Source organism: Schistocerca cancellata, chromosome 4, assembly GCF_023864275.1.
Source record: "Schistocerca cancellata isolate TAMUIC-IGC-003103 chromosome 4, iqSchCanc2.1, whole genome shotgun sequence".
In the NCBI taxonomy this organism is placed as follows: Eukaryota; Metazoa; Arthropoda; class Insecta; order Orthoptera; family Acrididae; genus Schistocerca; species Schistocerca cancellata.
Genome location: NC_064629.1, coordinates 503,178,720 through 503,200,312, shown reverse-complemented (window position 1 = coordinate 503,200,312; position 21,593 = coordinate 503,178,720). Strand labels below are relative to the sequence as shown.

Genomic DNA, 21,593 nt, shown 5'->3' with positions numbered 1-21,593 from the left:
CCATTTCACCTCTACAGTGGACTGTACTCATGCACAACGATCTATCGACATTATTCCAATCCTGGCAGCTGGATTCCCTAGACAGCTAGCTTGCCCACCATGCCATAGATTTTGAAGTTGGTGTAGAGGGTTGCTGGTGTACCACAACGAGTCATGTCAAGCTTTTGAACCATGGAGCGTCATCTACGCACAGGATCGTAATAAGTCATTCAGGCAGATATAAACCATCAATCGTTGATGGAGTATCAGACATTTAACTTATTTCTAGATAATGTAATGGTCCAATCTGAGTTTTAATATATGTCTGACATTACCCACCATAGAATGGATTCAGCATGTACAATGTGAATGATCCATTCGATACGGCGTACCGACATTTGTCAGAGCTGTACTAAAGAGAAAAACTGGCCTTCGTTCCACCACGTCAATACTTCAGCATATTCAACAGAGAAAGTAATTATTAATTCATCGAACAGTACAAGAGTGTACTTCAAGTTTATAGTGTCCATTAGGCACAATATTTCGGCTATCAGACATGTCTTCATCGTCAGGTGTGCTGAAGAACTGACCTCTAGGGGGCGCACGGCCGACTTACACACTTTCCTCTCCCAAGTCGCTCCGTATATGGTCCGAGCCTGAGGGCCTGCATTGGCGGTCGAAGAGGCGCTGCATCTGTCGCCGGTGACCCCGGCATGGTGCCCAGGCTATGGTAGTATGGTATCTACTGCAACATTAGCATCGTCTGCAAAAAGTAACAATTCCGTTTTTTGAAACTTAAGTGGAAGGTCATTCACATATTTGAAGAAAACGAGCGGACCCCTAATTGAACGCTGTGGGACTCACTTTCTGATTTTGGTTTTTCTCGGTCAATAAAAGGAAATTCTAACCTTCCAACATTGTTTTAATTATCCAGCACAACGTTTTTCATTCTATTTTAAGTACAATTCAAATCAGTTGTGTGTAAAACCATTGCTTCCATAAAACTTGAATTTCTCTAAGAGTGTAACATGACCTATACAATCAAATGCCTCATAAAGACCAAAAAAATTTCCAACGGCGATATTTTATTATTTAAGGCTTGTAATATTTTATAAATGGATGTATAAACAGCATCTTCAGTGTTGTGGAAATACGACTAATCGAGGTGACAGATCAGATGCTCTCTGTGCCCCTACCACTACAGTAGAACCTGTAGAATAGACGAAGTTATGGAGAAAGAGGCAGCCCCATTTTCTTTATACTGTACACCGGCATCCTACTGGAAAACATCAGGCACATACTGGAAAAGCACTGAATAAAACCTGTCTTTTGCGCTCCTAATAAAACAAGGGCATTACAGTGGGCCATAAAAGATGACCTCTCTTCATGGAATGGCGGGCTATACCAAATTCCGTGCCTACGTGGCAAAACATACACTGCCTGACAAAAATAATGAAGCACCCAAAAAGGAAAGGGGAAACGAAATTAAACTTTTCGGGTTGAGGGAATATGTGATGTCATTTCAGTGGTTACAAAATCGAGTCAAATTTACAATGACCTTGAGAATGTGAGTCTGCTTATTAGTATGACATTGCACCCCACTTGGCGTGGATGTCTACACTGATTCGGTTGCGAATGGTGACATAAAGCCGTTGTTTTCTCTCCTGAGACAAGTGGGCATCAACTGTTGTAAATGGTTCTTGATATTGTGAGCAATGGCACTGGGATCGAGATGGCCTCCAAGCTGGTACCACACATGTTCTATCGACGACTGATCTAGGGAAACTGGTGGCCACAGGAGCACCTCAGAATCACGCGGACAGTTCATAGGGATAGATGCCATGAGTGGACGAGCATTGTCTTGTTGAAAAATGGCACCACTATACTGTCCCATCAGAGGTAGCACATCAGGACACAGGATGTCGCTGATGTGCTGTCATGCAGTCAGAATTCCCTCAATTACTACCAGTTATGACCGAAAATCGTACCCAATCTGCACAATAATGTCGGTAGTAACACCGTTGTACCTCTCCAAAGCATTAGAAAAATGAGTAGTCGGGCTTTATCGGTAAGTTTGCAGTCTGTATTGTTGCCCAATTTCCTCCTCACCCCTATGACATCATGTGCTGTTGCCAGATTTCTCCCGTCCATCTCTCTGATATAGGAAAATCGCTCTGTACGTAAAATGGTGGAGAATAGAAAAAAATGTGGACAGAAATTCGAAATGTGCCTATTACCCTATGTATAAAATGGCAGGACATTCATAATTTGTCGTAGTTTTCAAACAATATAGCGTTTTCCCCACTCCTATGATGTCACCTCTACGAGTCCAGTGTAAGATGGTCGAAATTCAAAAAAGCCAGTATAGGCATTGTCCTGTTGGTGTGAAATTCATAAAAACACTAGATGGCGAACGAAGATAATGAAGTTGTGGATTCGGGTGCAGGTGGCATGGTTTTCAGATTTCCTGCGTTTTCCTCAGCGCTGTAATATCACAATCCAAAATGGCAGACCAGAGGATATGAGTGCAGGCTGCATGGTTGCCAGGTCGCTTGTGTTAATTTGAAAATGACGAGAAATTCAAATATCATGTGTTTCCCTATGACGTTCGAGTTCACTTGACAGTGCGGCAGGTGTGTTTCAAAACTTCCCCTACCACCTGACGTCACATTTAAACACTTTACCCCATACCAGTTACCTTACGTTCGAAAGTCAGAGCTGACTTGCTCTAAATTTAAGTCCACCTTTGCTATGCTCATACTTAATGTTTAAACAACTGTCACCATTGCTGAGATAGCATGTGAACAACTGTGTCTTTACTAATCATCTTGTGGTGCAGTTCTTCTTTACTGTAACAAACACTGCACCGAAGAGTGCTTCCAGGCTGCCCCGTCTTTCAGAGAGTTTCCGCACCACTGGCTCCTGCCAGCCGGACATGGTCACCTCAAAACACTGTGCTGATGACACACGCGTCCGCACTTCGGGTGCTTTCTGGTGCCAGTCCTATACGCAAGTTGCCTCTTAACACAGGGCCTCCATGCGTCACGATTCATCCTGCTCGACTGTCTGACAAGAAGTGCAGAACGCAATCTCCCACACCAACACAATGTCCTACAACCTAGCACGCTTGTAAAATTTCTCAAGTCCCCACATAAAGTCATTTCACATCAAATATTCTACTATTGTGAGGACCTCCTCAACAAGCGTCATGATAATTTTCTGTAGCATAAGGCTTAAATCGTGCTGCAAAGTTTTGAGGAGCATTCACATTGATGGTGTTTGCCGTGCGGGATTAGCCGAGCGGTCTAGGGCGCTGCAGTCATGGACTGTGCGGCTGGTCCCGGCGGATGTTCGATTCCTCCCTCGGGCATGGGTGTGTGTGTTCGTCCTTAGGATAATTTAGGTTAAGTAGTGTGTAAGCTTAGGGACTGATGACCTTAGCAGTTAAGTCCCATAAGATTTCACGCAAATTTGAAATTTGAAATTGATGTTGTAGTTATCAAATTCCTCTGATCTGAACGCATCATGGACGTTATTGAACGTGAGCTCTACACCTGTAATTTACGGGAGTTATATGTAAACGACAACATCACGTACCTTCGGAAGAACCCGCTGTGGAACTGCTCCAGAACAGCGTGCATGATATACCGAAAATCCTAAGCTGTTATGTAGAGTGTTGTATAGGCCGTAGCAGCAGACCCTCGTTTATCACAGTCCTCTGTAACCTTGGCCAGCAAAAGACATCCAAAGCAAGAGGGTTATTGAGGGAACCATACTCGAATTTATCAGAAATGATTTAGTAATCCTATGGAAACATGCAGTGCCTATGGTTGGCAGTTAACTCACTGCACAACTTACGCGACATTTCCAAATGGGTGTACTGGGTTGCTGATTATCTTCAATTGCAAGCCTGTAACACTTATCAATTGAAAGGCCTACTCTACCATGTATAGGGCTATTTGCAGCTCTTGAGGGTACAAGACTTCCACACTACTTGGATCTTAGAAAAATCAAGTGACCAAAATCATGAACAGCGCGTTGCATTCACTGTCCTAAAAAAGGCAATATCAAGACCTACTCTCAAAGGTCTCTCCATAAAGTACCTATGTTCTGTGACATTGAAATCCATAACTCACAGGTGAACCTGATTTTCAACTTCAGAAGACAGTACCATAAAAACTCCGCTATAAATGTTAGAGCTCCAATTTGCAACGTAAAACACTTAAAAAGTTGTGTAAGGAATAGCTAAAAAATCACTTAAAATACACTACTATCCATAATACCAGGTCAGTTTTTGTTTATTAGGAGGATGACTGGAGTTTAAAATATCGTTTACATCGATATCATTAGAAACAAAAGGGTGGCTCACGCTGACAAGGGTATACATCTGTAGTGACCTTCTTGAAGGAACCACAATGATATAACCGATAAATTCGTCTAATCTGAACAGCGAGCTCTAACTTCTCTTATTTCATTATGATGATCACTCCTACGCATGTAGGTACGCCCCAACAAAATATTTTTACACTCTGGGGAGAAAGTTGGTGACTGAAATTTCGTGAGAAGATTCTGCCTCTACGGAAACGTTTTTGTTTTAATGATTGCCTCCTCAATTCACGATACTACCATTTGGGTGTTTCCGACCACGCCATAAGCTTTTTTCAGCGATACGTAAGATTCAGCTGCTCAAGATCCCATTCTATTGACATGTATGACAAGCGCTCTCGCATCTATAATGGTGGCGTATGCTGTCACTTAGCTGTAAATGAATGACACTCAACTGCTCTTTTTGAGGGAATCACACCTGTATTCGTCACATTCACTGAAGCGACAAAGAAACTGGTATAGACTTGCGTATTGAAATATAGAGATATATAAACAGGCAGAATACGGCGCTGCAGTCGGAAACGCCTATATGACACAAGTGTCTGACGCAGTTGTTAGATCGGTTACTGCTGCTACAATATCAGGTTGTCAAGATTTAAGTGAGCTCGAAAGTGATATTATACTCAGCGCACGAGCACTGGGACAGTGCATCTCCGGGGTAGCGATGAAGTGGGGATTTCCCCGCACGACCATTTCACGAGCTTACTGTGAATATCAGGAATCCGGTAAAACATAAGATCTCCGGCATCGCTACGGCCGGGAAAAGATCCTGCGAGAATGGGATCAACGGCGACTGAAGAGAATCATTCGAAGTGACGGAAGTACAACCCTTCCACTAATTGCTGCAGATTTCAGTGCTGGGCCATCAACAAGTATTGGCCTCCCATATCATCGATATGGGCTTTCGGAACGGAAGGCTCACTCGTGTACTCTTAATGACTGCACGACACAAAGGTTTACGCCTTGTCAACACCGACATTGGACTGTTGATGACTGGAAACATCTTGCCTGGTCGGACGAGTCTCGTTTCAAATTGTTTCAAGTGGATGAACGTGCATGGGCAAGGAGACAACCTCATGAATCCATGGACCCTGCATGTCAGCAGGGGACTGTTCAAGCTGGTGGAGGCTGTGTAATGGTGTGGGGCGTGTGCCGTTGTAATGATATGGGACCTCTGATACGTTTACATACGACTCTGACAGGTGACACCTGCATCCATGTCCATTGTGCATTCCGACGGACTTGGGCAATTCTAGCAGGACAGTGCGACACCCCACACGTCCAGAATTGCTACAGAGTGACTCCAGGAACATTTCTCTGAGTTTAAACATTTCCGCTGGCCACCAAGCTTCCCAGACATGATCATTTTGAGCATATCTGGGATGCCTTGCAACATGCTGTTAAGAGTGGATCTTCAGCGCCTCGTACCCTTACAGATTTGTGGGCAGCGCTGCTGCAGTCATGATGACATTTCCCTCAAGCACTACTTCAGACATTAATCGAGTCCATGCCACGTCATGTTGCGACTCTTCTGCCCACTCGCGGGGGCCCTACGCGATATTAGGCAGGTGTACCAGTTTCTTTTGCTCTTCAGTGTATTATTTATAAAAGCGCAGATGGCTTCTTCATCAACCGTTTTAGCCCGTATGGAACGAGTCTTCGCCTTTGGACATCGTTTGCCAGGTATAAAAACAATTGAATAAGTACATTCATTTCTCTGATGTGTGTCCTCAGGGCCTTTCTCGATGGCATGCCTGAATAAAATCTTCTCGGTTTACAAGCCACGTCATTTCAAATAAAACACTTGAGCTTTGGATGGCTATCTCCGCCACTGTGCGGTCCTGGTACGGTCTTCTTCTTGTATGGGCACGTTGCAGCATGTGGCACCGATCAGAGAGGGCCAAAGGTACGCGTGTGTGGAAAGCGAGCTGCGCGTGTGTGTGAGGGTGCTAGTATAAGAAACGCTGGAACTTTTGGTCCAATAGTTTACACCTGGATTCATCAAGTTGTCCCTTCATATTCTAATGAGTACGTACTTCTTGTACCACGACCAATATTATGAGATGACGGATGGCACAGCGAAGGGATCACCACTGTCTCTGTCAGTCGCGAATTCGTTCGTGTAGCACTCTGAGGAACTGGCTCTTAACTCTGTGACGTTTCGGGCGTCTTTCTTCCTACGATATGTTGGTAACACCTTCCTGATACGGCCTCGTGGCGAAATTGTACTGCAGATGATCGTCAATTACACTGACAATGTCAGCCCAAAATTAAATTTACTATCGAGAACGAGACTGAATACCGTAATTCCCAAATACTCCAAAAATAAACGAAAAATATACCTGTTCAAAAGGACAGATAAAAATTTACTTGACGCATTCTTGAGAGACAATCTCCACGCCTTCCAAATTAATAATATAAGTGTAGACCTGGTGTGGCTTGAATTCAGAGTAACAGTGTCAACAGCAATTGAAAGATTTATGACAAATAAATTAATCAACAACGGAGCTGATCCCCCTTGGTTCACAACAAAAGTCACAACACTGTCGCAGAAACAACTAAAAAAGCACACTAAAATTAAACCAACGCAAAATCCCCAAGATTGGCGATCTTTTACGGAAGCTCGTAATTTATCCCGGACTTCAATGCGAGATGCTTATAATAGTTTCCACAATAAAACATTGTCTCGAAACCTGGCAGAAAATCCACAGCGATTCTGGTCGTATGTAAAGCATGCTAGCGGCAAGACACAATCAATGACTTCTCTGTGGGATAGCAATGGAGATACTATCGATGACAGTGCTGCTAAAGCATAGTTACCAAATACAGCCTTCTGATATTCCTTCACCAAAGAATACGAAGTAAATATTCCAGAATTCGAACGGCTGCCGAAGATAGAAGTAGATATCCTCAGAGTTGTGAAGCAACTTAAATCACTTAACAAAAGCAAATCTTCCGGTCCAGGCTATATACCAGTAAGGTTCCTTTCATAGTATGCTGATACAATTGCTCCGTACTTAACAATCATATACAACCGATCGCTAGACGAAAGATCCGTACCGAAAGACTGGAAAGTTGCACAGATCACACCAATATTCAAGAACGTTAGTAGGAGTAATCCACAGGTTCATATCATTAATGTCGATATGCAGCACGATTTTGGAACATATATTGTGTTCGAAAATTATGAATTACCTCGAAGACAACGGTCTATTGATACACAGTCAACACGGATTTAGAAAACATCGTTGTTGTGAAACACAACTAATCCTTTACTCACATGGAGTGTTGAGTGCTATTAGCAAGGGATTTCAAATTAATTCCGTATTTCTAGATTCCCAGAAGGCTTTTGACACCTACAAGTGATTTTAATGAAATAGCGTGCTTATGGAATATCTTCTCAGTTATGCGACAGTTCGTAATAACTGACGGAAAGTCATCGAGTAAAACAGAAGTGATTTCTGGCGTTCTACAAGGTTGTGATAGAGACCCTCTGCTGTTCCTGATCTATATAAACGATTTAGGAGAAAATCTGAGCAGCCGTCTTTGGTTGTTTGCAAATGATGCTGTCTTTTTTTCTAGTAATGTCATCAGAACATCAAAACAAATGCAAAACGATTCAGATATCTTCATGGTGCCAAAATTAGCAATTGATCCTAAATAATGAAAAGTGTGAGATCATCCACATGAGAGCTGAAAGGAATCTGTTAAACTTCGGTTAAAATACCTAGGAATTACAATTACGAACAACTTAAATTGGAAAGAAAACATAGAGAATGTTGTTCGGAAGGCGAAACAAAGACTGCGATTTATTGGCAGAATTGCTAAAGAGAATTCCCAAACTACGCTTGTCCGCCCTCTTTTGGAGTACCGCTGCGCGATGTGGGATCCTAACCAGATAGAATTAACTGAGTAGATCGAGAAAGTTCAAAGAGGAACGGCCTGTTTTTTATTGTCGTGAAACAGGGGAGAGAGTGTCACGAAAATGATACAGGATTTGCAGTGGGCATCATTAAAACAAATGCGCGTTTCTCTTCTCACGAAATTTCAGTCTCCAACTTCCTCCTCCGAATGTGAAAATATTTTGCTGACACCGACGTGCATAGGCAAACGATCATCATACAAAATAAGGGAAATCCGAGTTCGCACAGCACGATATAGGTACTAGCTTTTTCTGCTCGCTGTTCGAAAGTAGAATTATAGTGAAAGTGGTTCGATACACCCTCTTCCAGCATTTAAGTGTGATTTGCAGAGTGCCCATGTAGATGTAGATGTAGATGAGATAGTGAACGACGGTAAGCTACCGTTCTTGGATGTTTTTGTTGAGCAGAAGACAGGACGTCAGATTGGTCATTCAGTGCACAGGAAACCAATGTACACTAATCGATACTAGAATGCAAATAGTTTCCACCAAACAGTACACAAGAAAACGGTCCTGAACACGTTAGTACACAGAGCAAAGATTGCTTCCGACGACCACCACCTATAGTCTGAATTGCAGCATTGAAGATGCTCGTTTACACAGAAATGTTCAGCAAGGGACACATAGCAAATGCTCTCAGGTCTAACCAGTGAAGGACACTTAGTGGATTGTGGGGCAACGAGCAGCAAATTAGAATGAGTGCTGCAGGGACATGGAATGAGACCAGTGTTCTGTCCCCGCCCTCCTCACCCCCCCTCTCCCAACCTGGAGTTATGAGACATTGAGACATGGTGCACCCAGATAAAGATGACATGGCTATTCATGTGCCCAGTGTGTATGGTGTTCTTTGCAAATATGCAAATATGGCAGCACCTATATAGGCCAAACAATTCACACACTTGCCGAGTGTTGTACTGAGCACAAGCGACATATTAAGCTTGTCAAGTCGGCCATTGCTGATCGCTGCCTGGCAAAGGGACATAAAATAAGATTAGAAAAGACAAAAGTCTTGACTCATGCATAAACATATTATTGAGTTTCTGTTACAAAGGAGTTGGCCAAGATTAAAATAAACAGCAACAATATCATAAGACGTTCATGCTTCCCGGTCACTGCACCACGCTAAACACAGCCTTTGTCTTCTGCAGATAATAGCAGTGATATATGAAAGCACCAGGATTTTAGCACAAACGACGTAATACTGGGACAGCATCGTTATAGTTTGAAATACACATCAGAGAAAATCTCATCAACCGGAATTCTGGTTATGTTCTCATAAGAGCGCCTACATCCACACTACAGGAACTGGTGCGCTCCGCCGGGTGTCACCGGTCACATATGCCTACGCAATCACATCTTCGGTTGCCAACGTGCGCCCTCGACCGCAGATCGCGTACTAAGAGACTTACGAGACTATGATATATAACTTGGCTGGACAAGCCCCAGCATGGGTTTTTTGATAGACAGCCCAGTATACTACCCATCACACTCTCACACTTGGAACCCGCGAGCAGTGAATGAACTGCGTCAGATAGCTTTACATAATTCATAACTGAGATTTCTGAAGCAGCGGTCCTGGGGATAAAAACAAATAACGAAACTCAACAATGTAGGGATAACCAACAGAAGTATACAGGGTGGTCCATTGATAGTGACCGGGCCAAATATCTCACGAAATAAGCATCAAACGAAAAAACTACAAAGAACGAAACTCGTCTAGCTTGAAGGGGGAAATCAGATGGCGCTATGGTTGGCCCGCTAGATGGCGCTGCCATAGGTCAAACGGATATCAACTGCGTTTTTTTAAAAATAGAAACCCCCATTTTTTATTACATATTCGTGTAGTACGTAAAGAAATATGAATGTTTTAGTTGGACCACTTTTTTCGCTTTGTGATAGATGGTGCTTAATAGTCACAAACTTATAAGTACATGGTATCAGGTAACATTCCACCAGTGCGGACGGTATTTGCTTCGTGATACATTACCCATGTTAAAATGGAGCGTTTACCAATTGCGGAAAAGGTCGATATCGTGTTGATGTATGGCTATTGTGATCAAAATTCCCAACGGGCGCATGCTATGTATGCTGCTCGGTATCCTGGACGACATCATCCAAGTGGCCGGACCCTTCGCCGGATAGTTTCGTTATTTAAGGAAATAGGAAGTGTTCAGCCACATGTGAAACGTCAACCACGACCTGCAACAAATGATGATGCCCAAGTAGGTGTTTTAGAAGCTGTCGCGGCTAATCCGCACATCAGCAGCAGACAAATTGCGCGAGAATCTGGAATGTCAAAAATGTCGGTGCTGAGAATGCTACATCAACATCGATTGCACCCGTGCCATATTTCTATGCACCAGGAATTGCATGGCGACGACTTTGAACGTCGTGTACAGTTCTACCACTGGGCACAAGAGAAATTACGGGACGATGACAGATTTTTTGCACGCGTTCTATTTAGCGACGAAGCGTCATTCACCAACAGCGGTAACTTAATCCGGCATAATATGCACTATTGAGCAACGGAAAATCCACGATGGCTGCGACAAGTGGAAAATCACCGACCTTGGCGGGTTAATGTATGGTGCGGCATTATGGGAGGAAGGATAATTGGCCCCCATTTTATCGATGGCAATCTGAATGGTGCAATGTATGCTAATTTCCTACGTAATGTTCCACCGATGTTACTAAAAGATGTTTCACTGCATGACAGAATGGCGATATACTCCCAATATGATAGATGTCCGGCACATAGCGCAAGTGCGTTTGAAGCGGTATTGAATAGCATATTTCATGACAGGTGGATTGGTCGTCGAAGCACCCGCACGTTCACCGGATCTGACGTCCCCGGATTTCTTTCTGTGGGGAAAGTTGAAGGATATTTGCTCTCGTGGTCCACCGACAGCGCCTGATAACATGCGTCAGCGCATTGTCAATGCATGTGCGAACATTACTGAAGGCGAAGTACTCGCTGTTGAGAGGAATGTCGTTACACGTATTGCCAAATGCATTGAGGTTGACGGACATCATTTTGAGCATTTATTGCATCAATGTGGTATTTACAGGTAATCACGCTGTAACAGCATGCGTTCTCAAAAATGGTTCAAATGGCTCTGAGCACTATGGGACTTAACTTCTAAGGTCATCAGTCCCCTAGAACTTAGAACTACTTAAACCTAACTAACCTAAAGACATCACATACATCCATGCCCGAGGCAGGATTCGAACCTGCAATCGTAGCGGTCGCGCGATTCCAGACCGTAGCGCCTAGAACCACTCGGCCACGCATGCGTTGTCAGAAATGATAAGTTCACAAAGGTTCATGTATCACATTAGAACAACCCAAAAAACATGTTCAAACGTACCTACTTTCTGTATTTTAATTTAAAAACCCTACCTGTTACCAACTGTTCGTCTAAAATTGTGACCCATATGTTTGTGACTATTACAGCGACAAGCGAAAAAAGTGGTCCAACATTCATATTTCTTTACGTACTACACGAATATGTAATAAAAATGGGGGTTCCTATTTTTAAAAAAACGCAGTTGATATCCGTTTGGCCTATGGCAGCGCCATCTAGCGGGCCAACCATAGCGCCATCTGGTTTCCCCCTTCAAGCTAGACAAGTTTCGTTCTTTGTAGTTTTTTTCGTTTGACGCTTATTTCGTGAGATATTTGGCCCGGTCACGATACGATCAATGGACCACCCTGCATATGGATCAAAACTCAGTTGAAGTGATAGCTACACAAGCTTAAACTCCATAGCACCTCGGAAGGACTGCACAATTATGCTAAGTTTGCAGCAACACTGAAATATTTCGCACGTTGGACACTAAGAAACAGCAGTACTCCTGTAGACAATTCGAACAACTAGGACACCGGGAGAAACTGAAGGATTTCAATTATTAATTCCCGTGAGAAGGCACAAGTAACCATTTAGTCCCACTGAGAGCACCTCCCTAGCGACCTGCAAGGTTCAAAATGGTTCAGATGGCTCTGAGCACTCTGGGACTTAACATCTGAGGTCATCAGTCCCCTAGAACTTAGAACTACTTAAAACCAACTAACCTAAGGACATCACACACATCGATGCCCGAGGCAGGATTCGAGCCTGCGACCGTAGCGGTCGCGCGGTTCCAGACTGAAGCGCCTAGAACCGCTCGGCCACACTGGCCCTGCAAGGTTACCAAGAACATTACAACCCCGTTTCTCTATTTGACATGTTTTTAATGCATTCTTTTCTCAATTCTTAAGCGTTTGGAACAGGGTACATAAACTACCCTCCACCACAGAAAATATGGTGGCTTTCATGGTATAAATGTACATGGGAACAAATTTGTCTTCCAAGAGATCAGGTGAGCTAAGAGTACCACCACAAATACTATAACGAGGTTCCCATACAAAACACGAAGACTGCTGAAGACTCTAAATTCTCCTAATTGACATACGGTGAAAATTTGTGTAACATTGTAGAACCATGCACTGAAAACAATCATATCATAAACATAAGCGACATGATGACGCCACTTCTAGAAGCCTGGGGCAAAATATCGACAGAGGGGACATCGAAGTAATAGAATGCATTAATAAATTCTTGCAGAGAACAATTTCGCAGAATAAACAAGACAAGATATGTGTTTATGATTGGGCTTAATATGACCGCATACCCAGTTTGCTTTCGTTAAAGATTTATGTGTCCTCTCTTGTAGAGAAAAATCAAACTTTCTCATTTTCAGCCTTCTCTGTATGATGATACCATCGAAGTATCGGTCTTCAGCGTCATATCGCCATCATGACATAACACTTTTTTTTTTTGAGTGTACGGCTAAATTCAATCGATGTTGACACAAGAATTTGATGGCAGGAACTATTAAAAGGAATAAAGAAAATCCTATGTTTCCAAACCCCTGTTTTGCATCTAAAATGTTTGACCGTTTAAAATTCGATATTATTGGACGCAAAGTTTCATTGTGAATTATTTTGTGTATTCCGTATGTAAAGTAAAATATACAACGTTTACAATATGTAGCACAATTTCTTGTTAATACAGTAATTCTTCTAAACAAGCTCCAAAGTTGAAATATCAAGTTTCGAATATACACTTCAAGGGGAACCTGCCAGAGGTCACTCTCCAATATAGCTGAAACTTGGCGGGGTGAAAGAAGGCTGAAAATAAAGGGACACCTGTTTTCACTTAGGTGCCAAGACTAAATAGTTTCCGAGAAAATGACGGGCAAAGTTTCGATGACAATTTATCAGTCCCATCACGCAGCCTGTGTTCAAGAGAGTAGGTAGCGCAGCGGCTACGAGCAGGGTTTCGAATTTTTGTGTCGTGTGTTCAAATCCCACTTTCTGTTGCTTTACTTCTCTCTTCTGTTGGCGCAGAAGTACGTGACATCACTCTTTCTTTGTGGCGTCGTGAAATACAATGGAATTATCGACAAAAGAAGTAAGCATATTATTAAAAATAGTTTTTCTCATCACAGTGACACGGATTAAAACTTTCTAGAAAACTGTGAGCAACAGTATTTAAGTCAGTGGCAAATTTTTGGTCCTAGAGTTCAACAAGAGTAAACCAGATATTGGAATGGCAACAGAATGTGTACGCAACAGCCACAAAATCGGGAAAAGAAAACTGTCATCAGTTTTTGGACAACGTTTTGGGACCTAAAATAAGAATGGAGTCCTTTCTCTATCTTACTGACTGGTGGGGTGTAGTCCGCAGCTCGTGGTCTAGCGAATAGCGTTGCTACCTCTGGATCACGTGGTCCCGTGTTCGATTCCCGGCAGATATCACGTACACTTTTATTGAGAGATGAAGAATGGCATTCCCCAATTACAGATGTGCCCTAATTTCATCGCACAGAAAACTGACATAACAAGTAGAAGCGATTTATCCATAATCAACTGCAGGCTACAGCTGTCGAGAAAATGTGTCGATATGCGTAGTTCGTCGCCAAGTTATCGCCAGATCACGAGCTATTTAGCCACTTTGACAAGGAAGTTTTCCTAATTAAATTCACACTAAAAAAGTATGACTGGCATAAGTGACATAGCTCGTTGCTCGCGCTACTCTCAGTTTTTATGCTTTGAATTTTTTTTTTTTTAAATGGATATCACCCTGGGGGATGCACTGGTTCTAATGCAGCATAAAAATAACAATCAAAGCAAAAAATAAGTACGAGAATTATATGTTTTCAGTTTTCAGTTACCATAATTATATAAGATTATATGAAATTTGTGATGATAAAATCTATTTTAATAAAGTTTGAAATATTTAAAAATGTTCAAATGTGTGTGAAAGCTTATGGGACTTAACTGCTAAGGTCATCAGTCCCTAAGCTTACACACTGCTTAACCTAAATTATCCTAAGGACAAACACACACACCCATGCCCGAGAGAGGACTCAAACCTCCGCCGGGATCAGCCGCACAGTCCGTGACTGCAGCGCCCCATACCACTCGGCTAATCCCGCGCGGCTTGAAATATTTATTTCTTTTGCCAATAAGTCTATTGTGCTTCACAGTGTCACAAAAAATATTGATTTCACATACTTCCGCGACAACAAAAGACAGGAAAAATACATAAGGCTGAACTTAGAGCTCAAAAATTCATTCAATACTCTGTTTCTAACCACTGCGTCACCATTTCACTTGAATACTACCTGCGCGAGTCCGCCTAAGTAGCTGCTGGGTTAGAGCAGAAGCTTACTAATCGAAGGGGCCCGCTTTTTCGATTGCCCGCCGGATCGGAGATTTTCTCCGCTCGGGAATTGGGTGTTGTATTTTCGTTACATCCTCATCGTCACAGCTGACACGGAAGTCGCCTCAAACCCGCTGTCGTATCGTCTTTCCACTGTTGACATGGCTGTATGAGCACGACACGAAAGGCAATACAAAAGAAAAACAATGACGTAGAAACTTTGGCCGTCATTTTGTAGGAAACTATTTACATTTGGCACCCAAGCAAAAATAGGTGTCCCTTTATTTTCAGCCTCCTTTCGCCGTGCCAAGTTTAGACTGCATCAGAGCGCGACCTATGGTGTGATCTCCTTGTTAGTATATGTGGAGACGGACCAGGGTAGTATGGTAGTAGTTACATACGACAGCTAAAAATAAAACCTCACTAAGGCATACTATACTTAACGACGATACAATCAAATAGCTTCGTATCAAAGATAACATAAAACAAAACTTTTGTACCCGTAAAATGATTAACATACGGTACTGATTACTCATATCTACCCTAGTAACAAACAAAGAAGAACTAGATGATTCCTGACTGCCTTGAAATAATTCATGGTACTTCAAACGGACAATCATTATCTTTGTATTTTGCCTTTCAACGCTGAAACATAGGGAACCAATACGGCATAATACTTTATATACTGTGGCATCCGCGAAATATTCCCAGGTCCATAATTACCTCTACGTTATCGTTAATACATACTACAAATTTTATGATAAGTACAGTTCTTGTCTACTCACACCGAATGAATGATATTACTCAAATGAAATTAATGAATTTCCCTCGAGTGTAGTCTGGTGTTGCAGGCCTGCCAGATTGCAGGTATGCTATTCGCTGTGAACCTTAGACTGTCGTGGAATCGTGATGGCAGAAGCGTGATTACATTCCCGACAGTCACAAATGGTTCAGATGGCTCTGAGTACTATGGGACTTAACATCTGAGGTCATCAGTCCCCTAGAACTCAGAACTACTTAAACCTAACTAACCTAAAGACATCACACACATCCATGCCCGAGGAAGGATTCGAACCTGCGACCGTAACAGTCGCGCGGTTCCGGACTGAAGCGCCTAGAACCGCTCGGCCACCGCGGCCAGCTCCGACGGTCACATCAGGCATACTTCACGAGAAATGCGTCAAGTACTTCTCGAGTTTATTGTATATGTACTTTTCGAACATTCTTCATCAATGTATTCCGTGGTTTCCCAAGTATCTTCAGGAGAATGCTGGGCTGGTAACTTCAACAAGGCACAGCCAGTTACAGGCCTTATACAGGCAAATGTCGGAATAGTTTCTTATGTAAGGCCGCTGCTGATTTCCTTTACAATACTTGTCCAGTCTGGTGACTCGTCTATAATACTAGGACTCACTAATCGTAAGTGTGTGAGGTCTAAAGCTCCACCCGTAATCATCAGGCACACATAATAAGCAGCTAGATTCTTCTATGAATGTACGAGGGCGTGCCGAAAAGTAATGCCTCCGATTTGTTCTGTGAAAACTCTTACAACTTTTAGAATTAAACAAACGTTACTAATATTCTACACCTTTATTCTTTATGTATACGTCTTTGCAGCCTTCTGCCGCTAGAGGGTTTCTAATTGTAGTGTGTAACACGGCGGTATGTAATATAACTATGACGGTGCATGAGAAACAACGTGCTGTAATCGAGTTTCGAATTCGAAGAGTTCTTCCATACACGTTCCTTCAGCATGACACACACGAGCGCTGCAGCACTGGCAGCACTACGTCGCCTTGGGTTCACTGTCATCGATAATCTTCCATCCATTCCCGACTTGACCCCTTCCGATTTTCATCAGTTTCCAAAACTTAGAGAACACCTTCGAGAACTTTGCTTTCATAGTGATGAAGTGGTGCAAGCAGAGGTGAGGTTGTACCTCCGTCGACAACAAAGTCAAACATTCTACAGCGATGGTATCAACAAACGAGTCTCTCGTTTGGAGAAACATATTTGTCGCGAGCGACTACGTTGGGGAATACAAAAAAAAAAAAAAAAAAAAGGTTCAAATGACTCTCAGCACTATGGGACTAAACATCTGTGGTCATCAGTCCCCTAGAACTTATTAGAACTACTTAAACCTAACTAACCTAAGGACATCACACACATCCATGCCCGAGGCAGGATTCGAACCTGGGGAATACACATGTAGACACAAAGAATAAGCATGTAGAATGTTAATAACGTTTGTTTTCTTTAAAAAGCTTTAATAATGTTTACAAAAGAATTCGGAGGCATTATTTTTCAGCACGCCCTCGTACATAAGTGCAAATCAGATGTTGTTTCTGGTATTTCTGTTAGACGGTCATGCAAAATATGGTTTCTCTCTGAGATACGAAGTCATACAGTTAATTCAGTAACGAAAATAACCAGACCGCAAGGGATCAGGTTGCTCTGAGGAGTAGACATGAAATGAATTCAGTGCTGCTTTGGTAGGACGGAGGTTCATATCCCCTTCAGGGCATCCCGAGTTCAGGTTTTCCGTGATTTCCATAAAACGCTTAAGGCGAGTGCTGAAATAGTTCCTTTTAAAGCACGGCCGGTTTCGTTCCCCATCCCTCCCCAACTCAAACTTTTGCTCCGTCTTTAATGGCTTCGTCATCGAATGGACGTTAAACACCATCTTCCTTTTGTGGGTAAGGATGGCTCTCAAACTCTGGCTGACAGGCAGAAATTATAGCAGTTATTCATTAAGCATGAGAATCGACAGTGTTATACAGACTGCATCCGACACTGGTTGAGCTTAACATGTTTAAATTAGAGTACCGATAAAATCCTTGGATCCACAGAATTTCTCTTCATGCCTAATTTACGTATTGCGCAAAGTGATCAGCACTGGGTGAGAAACAGGTTGGAAGTAGTACTTTCTAAAAATCTGACTTAATCGAGTGTAGAAATGCAAAGAGAGTGTGAGAGGACGAACCGCGCTCCCGTTTTCTTCGCGCCTCGGCCTTTGCGTGGCATTCCAGCGTGCTGGTGGCATGTCTTCGACCTGTAAGCTACACGCAACACCGCCCTGAATCGTGTTCGGCCTCCGCTGGCGATGGCTGATTTATGGGTGCCGGTTTTGTTCGCACGAGTGCCAGCGCCTAATATCACATATCTCAGCTCAGCAGGCTCACTTTATATATGGCAAGTCGCCCGGAGGTTCGATAAAATTTACGGTGGCGCACTCCGTGAGTGCTAAATTGCCGGTTTCGACTGCCGCGCTCACGCGCAGTAGCCGAATTTCTCATGTTTCTTAACATTGCTGCTAAGTAAGAACACTCTGAGGGTTACTGCCCAAAGGCAGTTGTTAGTCTCTAAAGAAATATCTTATTTCCTGTATTTAGTCATACTCAGCGATTTTTGACAAGACAGTTTACTACTTTTCAACATTATTCAAAACTCTTAGCTTTTAGTTCCTGATCTCCCATGCTTGGCTGTGAATCAAGAAGGAAGTAAAATTCACGTAGTACGTTTTCTTTACTGATTTTGATTTTATTAAGTTTTATTTATTTTTTAACCCGATCAAATTAGATCCTTCATGCGCTGTCTTGAATCACGCAAAGATTTTACACATACAATACCGTTTACATCGTAGTTACTCAAAGAATCTGATAATTTTAATGTGATAAATAGTGGGGAATTAGAATAAAAAAATTGTGTTTGTTTTGGGTGTACACTTTCGTTGAATTTGATAAATGATATATTCTCCATCGAATGTACTATTTGTTATAATTCACACAATACAGTTTTGACTGTTCAGTCATTTGCAAGTGGTTAAGGTGCTAAAAACACAGCAGTTGTCAAAATTTGTATAATAATTAACAATGATGTAAACCATGTGGCTCATGTCATCATACGTCACATAACCACCGATGTGTAACAGATCTAAATAAATCTCGTGAAACTGGATTCGTTGTTTATATGTGCAAGTAACTGTCATGCTTGGAAACATAAGATATCATTTAAACAGTTAAAATAGTTTTAAACGTGATTTGAATGTTTGTGAAGTCATTTGAAATAACTACACTTAGTTAGAACTAATAACAATAATACGAGCGATACTATTACTACTAATGGTAACAAAAATAGCGACAACAGAAGATACAAAATTTATTTTTTGGTGCACAAAACTGAAATTTTTTTATACAGTGAGCTCTAAGGGACAGAAATTATTTCCTCTGTATTCGATCACGTGACTGAAAATGGTTTATGAAGGCGTTTCCGTTTTTCAGATGTATAAGGTCTACCCAGCACCAATTATGTAGCTGTCGCTTTACTTTTAAATGACGGGAATCTATTTCCAGGGGAAGCGGCAGAACAACTTAATGGGTACAGATCCTAAATCATCTCAGAAGTCTTTCAAAGCCAGTTACGCTCATCTCAAACGATTATAAATAATTTTTACACATAACGCGATCTTTTCAAAGAATATATCGTCATTGCTAACTAGGTGTTCATCCTATGAAACTCAGTGGAGCGGTATCTATTGATAACTGCATCCACTGGCAGCTCCTTACACGCTGAAAGTTTAATTGTTGGGTAGCGGAACTGTTTCTGGAGGGTTGGACGTACTGAATGGTCACAGCGAACAGTAGGGTAAATTACACAAAATGGCTCTGAGCACTATGCGACTTAACTTCTGAGGTCATCAGTCGCCTAGAACTTAGAACTAATTAGACCTAACTAACCTAAGGACATCACACACATCCATGCCGGAGGCAGGATTCGAACCTGCGACCGCAGCGGTCACGCGGTTCCAGACTGAAGCGCCTTTAACCGCACGGCCACACCGGCCGGATAAATTACACATGGCCTCTTTTAAAAGAAGATCATTAACTTGGAAAAATTATCAACAATCGGAACACAGACTTGCAGTAATGAATTGTAAATATAGACTGAAATTATCTAGTCCTTTAAGCAGATATAGAATTTTAATCCCAAGAAAATGAGCAAATTTAGTTATTATTCCGCAAACTAAAATTTTAATCTGTATGAAGTGCTGTGTCCCTTGTACGTCTTCTATCTTCGTAAAGTAACTCTATCACTGTAAATTCAGGAAAATAATTTAAATAAACTGCTTACACAAACATAAAAAATTATTTCGAAATGTTACAATATAATACAACAGTTTAAAGAAAGAATGTGAATGATTGGTATTCTATGTTACAGGCTTTCCACTTGTGCAGACAAGACAATTTGGTCAGCAGCTTCCTTTGTCCCAACGGAACCCTTTTCAACCAGCAGTTCCAAGTTTGTGACCAGTTTTACAACGTACGCTGTGGAGTGCCACTCGAGGATCTGTAAAAATCCATTTGGGCCACTTCACATCCTGAATTACGTAATGGTAATGAATTCGTATGGCCGCTCATATTAATACAAGCCTCCCCTGTGAGCGTCATCTTCCTGTAAATAATTTTTTTTTTCTTTTGGAAAACTGGTGCGGATAGGAGTTTCTATATTTCATCAGTAATGAATAAAGTACTATGTTGCTATGCAATGAGCTGTAAAAATGTAAATAACAACCGCTGATTTAGTGTCAGCGGTAGGAAACTGGAATTCCTTATTTTAACTGTAAATAATAAAACTTTCTATTTATTGCTAGTTCTTCGTATTATTAGTTTGGACTAACCGATGGAAACGTGTTATCGAAGCTATTCATTCATGTATAGAAACAGAACCCTCCTAAGTATTTATGTTTCTGTATGCCACATAACATAAGACATAAAATACCATGATATCGTTAGTTACAACAATGTGTGGATCAGTAAGAAAAAAATTAATGATGGGAACTATATGCTGCCAAAAAAGTTCATCCTCTCTCTCTCTCAAACGACATTTCATTCTGCTATGCACTAATTTAATATGCTTATATCGAAATAATTTTTTATTATTAAATTTCAACGTCCATATTAGATTGCTCATTAACATTATATAATTAAATTCACTATATTTATTGCGTTCGAAAGAGAAATGTGCTTTTGTTTGTAAGTTTACTTGTACTTCTTCTTTTTATCTGTTTAATTTATTAGAATGTAGTGTAATACAAAATGGTTGCGTGTGTGTTGTATGAAAATTCTAAATAAAAACCAGTCAACAATCTTCAGTTTTATTACTATAATTGTAACCTGAGAATAAGAACTGAAAGTTCTGAGCATTGCCATTTCAAAAGTTTACCAGGCACTGAGCAACATGGCTGTTCTATCACTGGAGCACGTATTGTATTGTCATTTCATAACTAGAATTACCAACAGCTTACATGAGAATGGGTTTAACCTTTTGTTGTATCGTCTTACGTATGGTACACAACAGATTCACGTGAGAAAAAGTCAGAAAGCGATTGACAGAATGTGAGAGATATGTGTTAAGTTAATGTAGAACTGTTTTTGCAACTACAGCCTGTCTCTAGTACAATTAAGATCACAAGCGCTGCATGGCTTTTTTTATTTGAACTCTTCTATCTCACCCCTCGTCTGAAATTCATTTCCGTCACATACTGTGATACCGCTCTTGAAAAGCATTAAACGTATTTTATTCTCATCTTTGTCGTATAC

General features: G+C 41.6%; 1 protein-coding gene across 1 annotated transcript in view; it reads left to right on the top strand.

The window, feature by feature from the left end:
* The window catches only part of LOC126183719 (U-scoloptoxin(01)-Cw1a-like), a 114,836-nt gene extending 93,742 nt beyond the window's left edge, over positions 1 to 21,094 (top strand). Inside the window, exon 3 of the mRNA XM_049925906.1 lies at positions 20,212 to 21,094. Coding sequence (XP_049781863.1) covers positions 20,212 to 20,346 — 135 coding nt within the window. The 3' untranslated portion in view covers positions 20,347 to 21,094. The remainder of the gene's footprint in view (positions 1 to 20,211) is intronic.
* Positions 21,095 to 21,593: the final 499 nt, after the last annotated feature.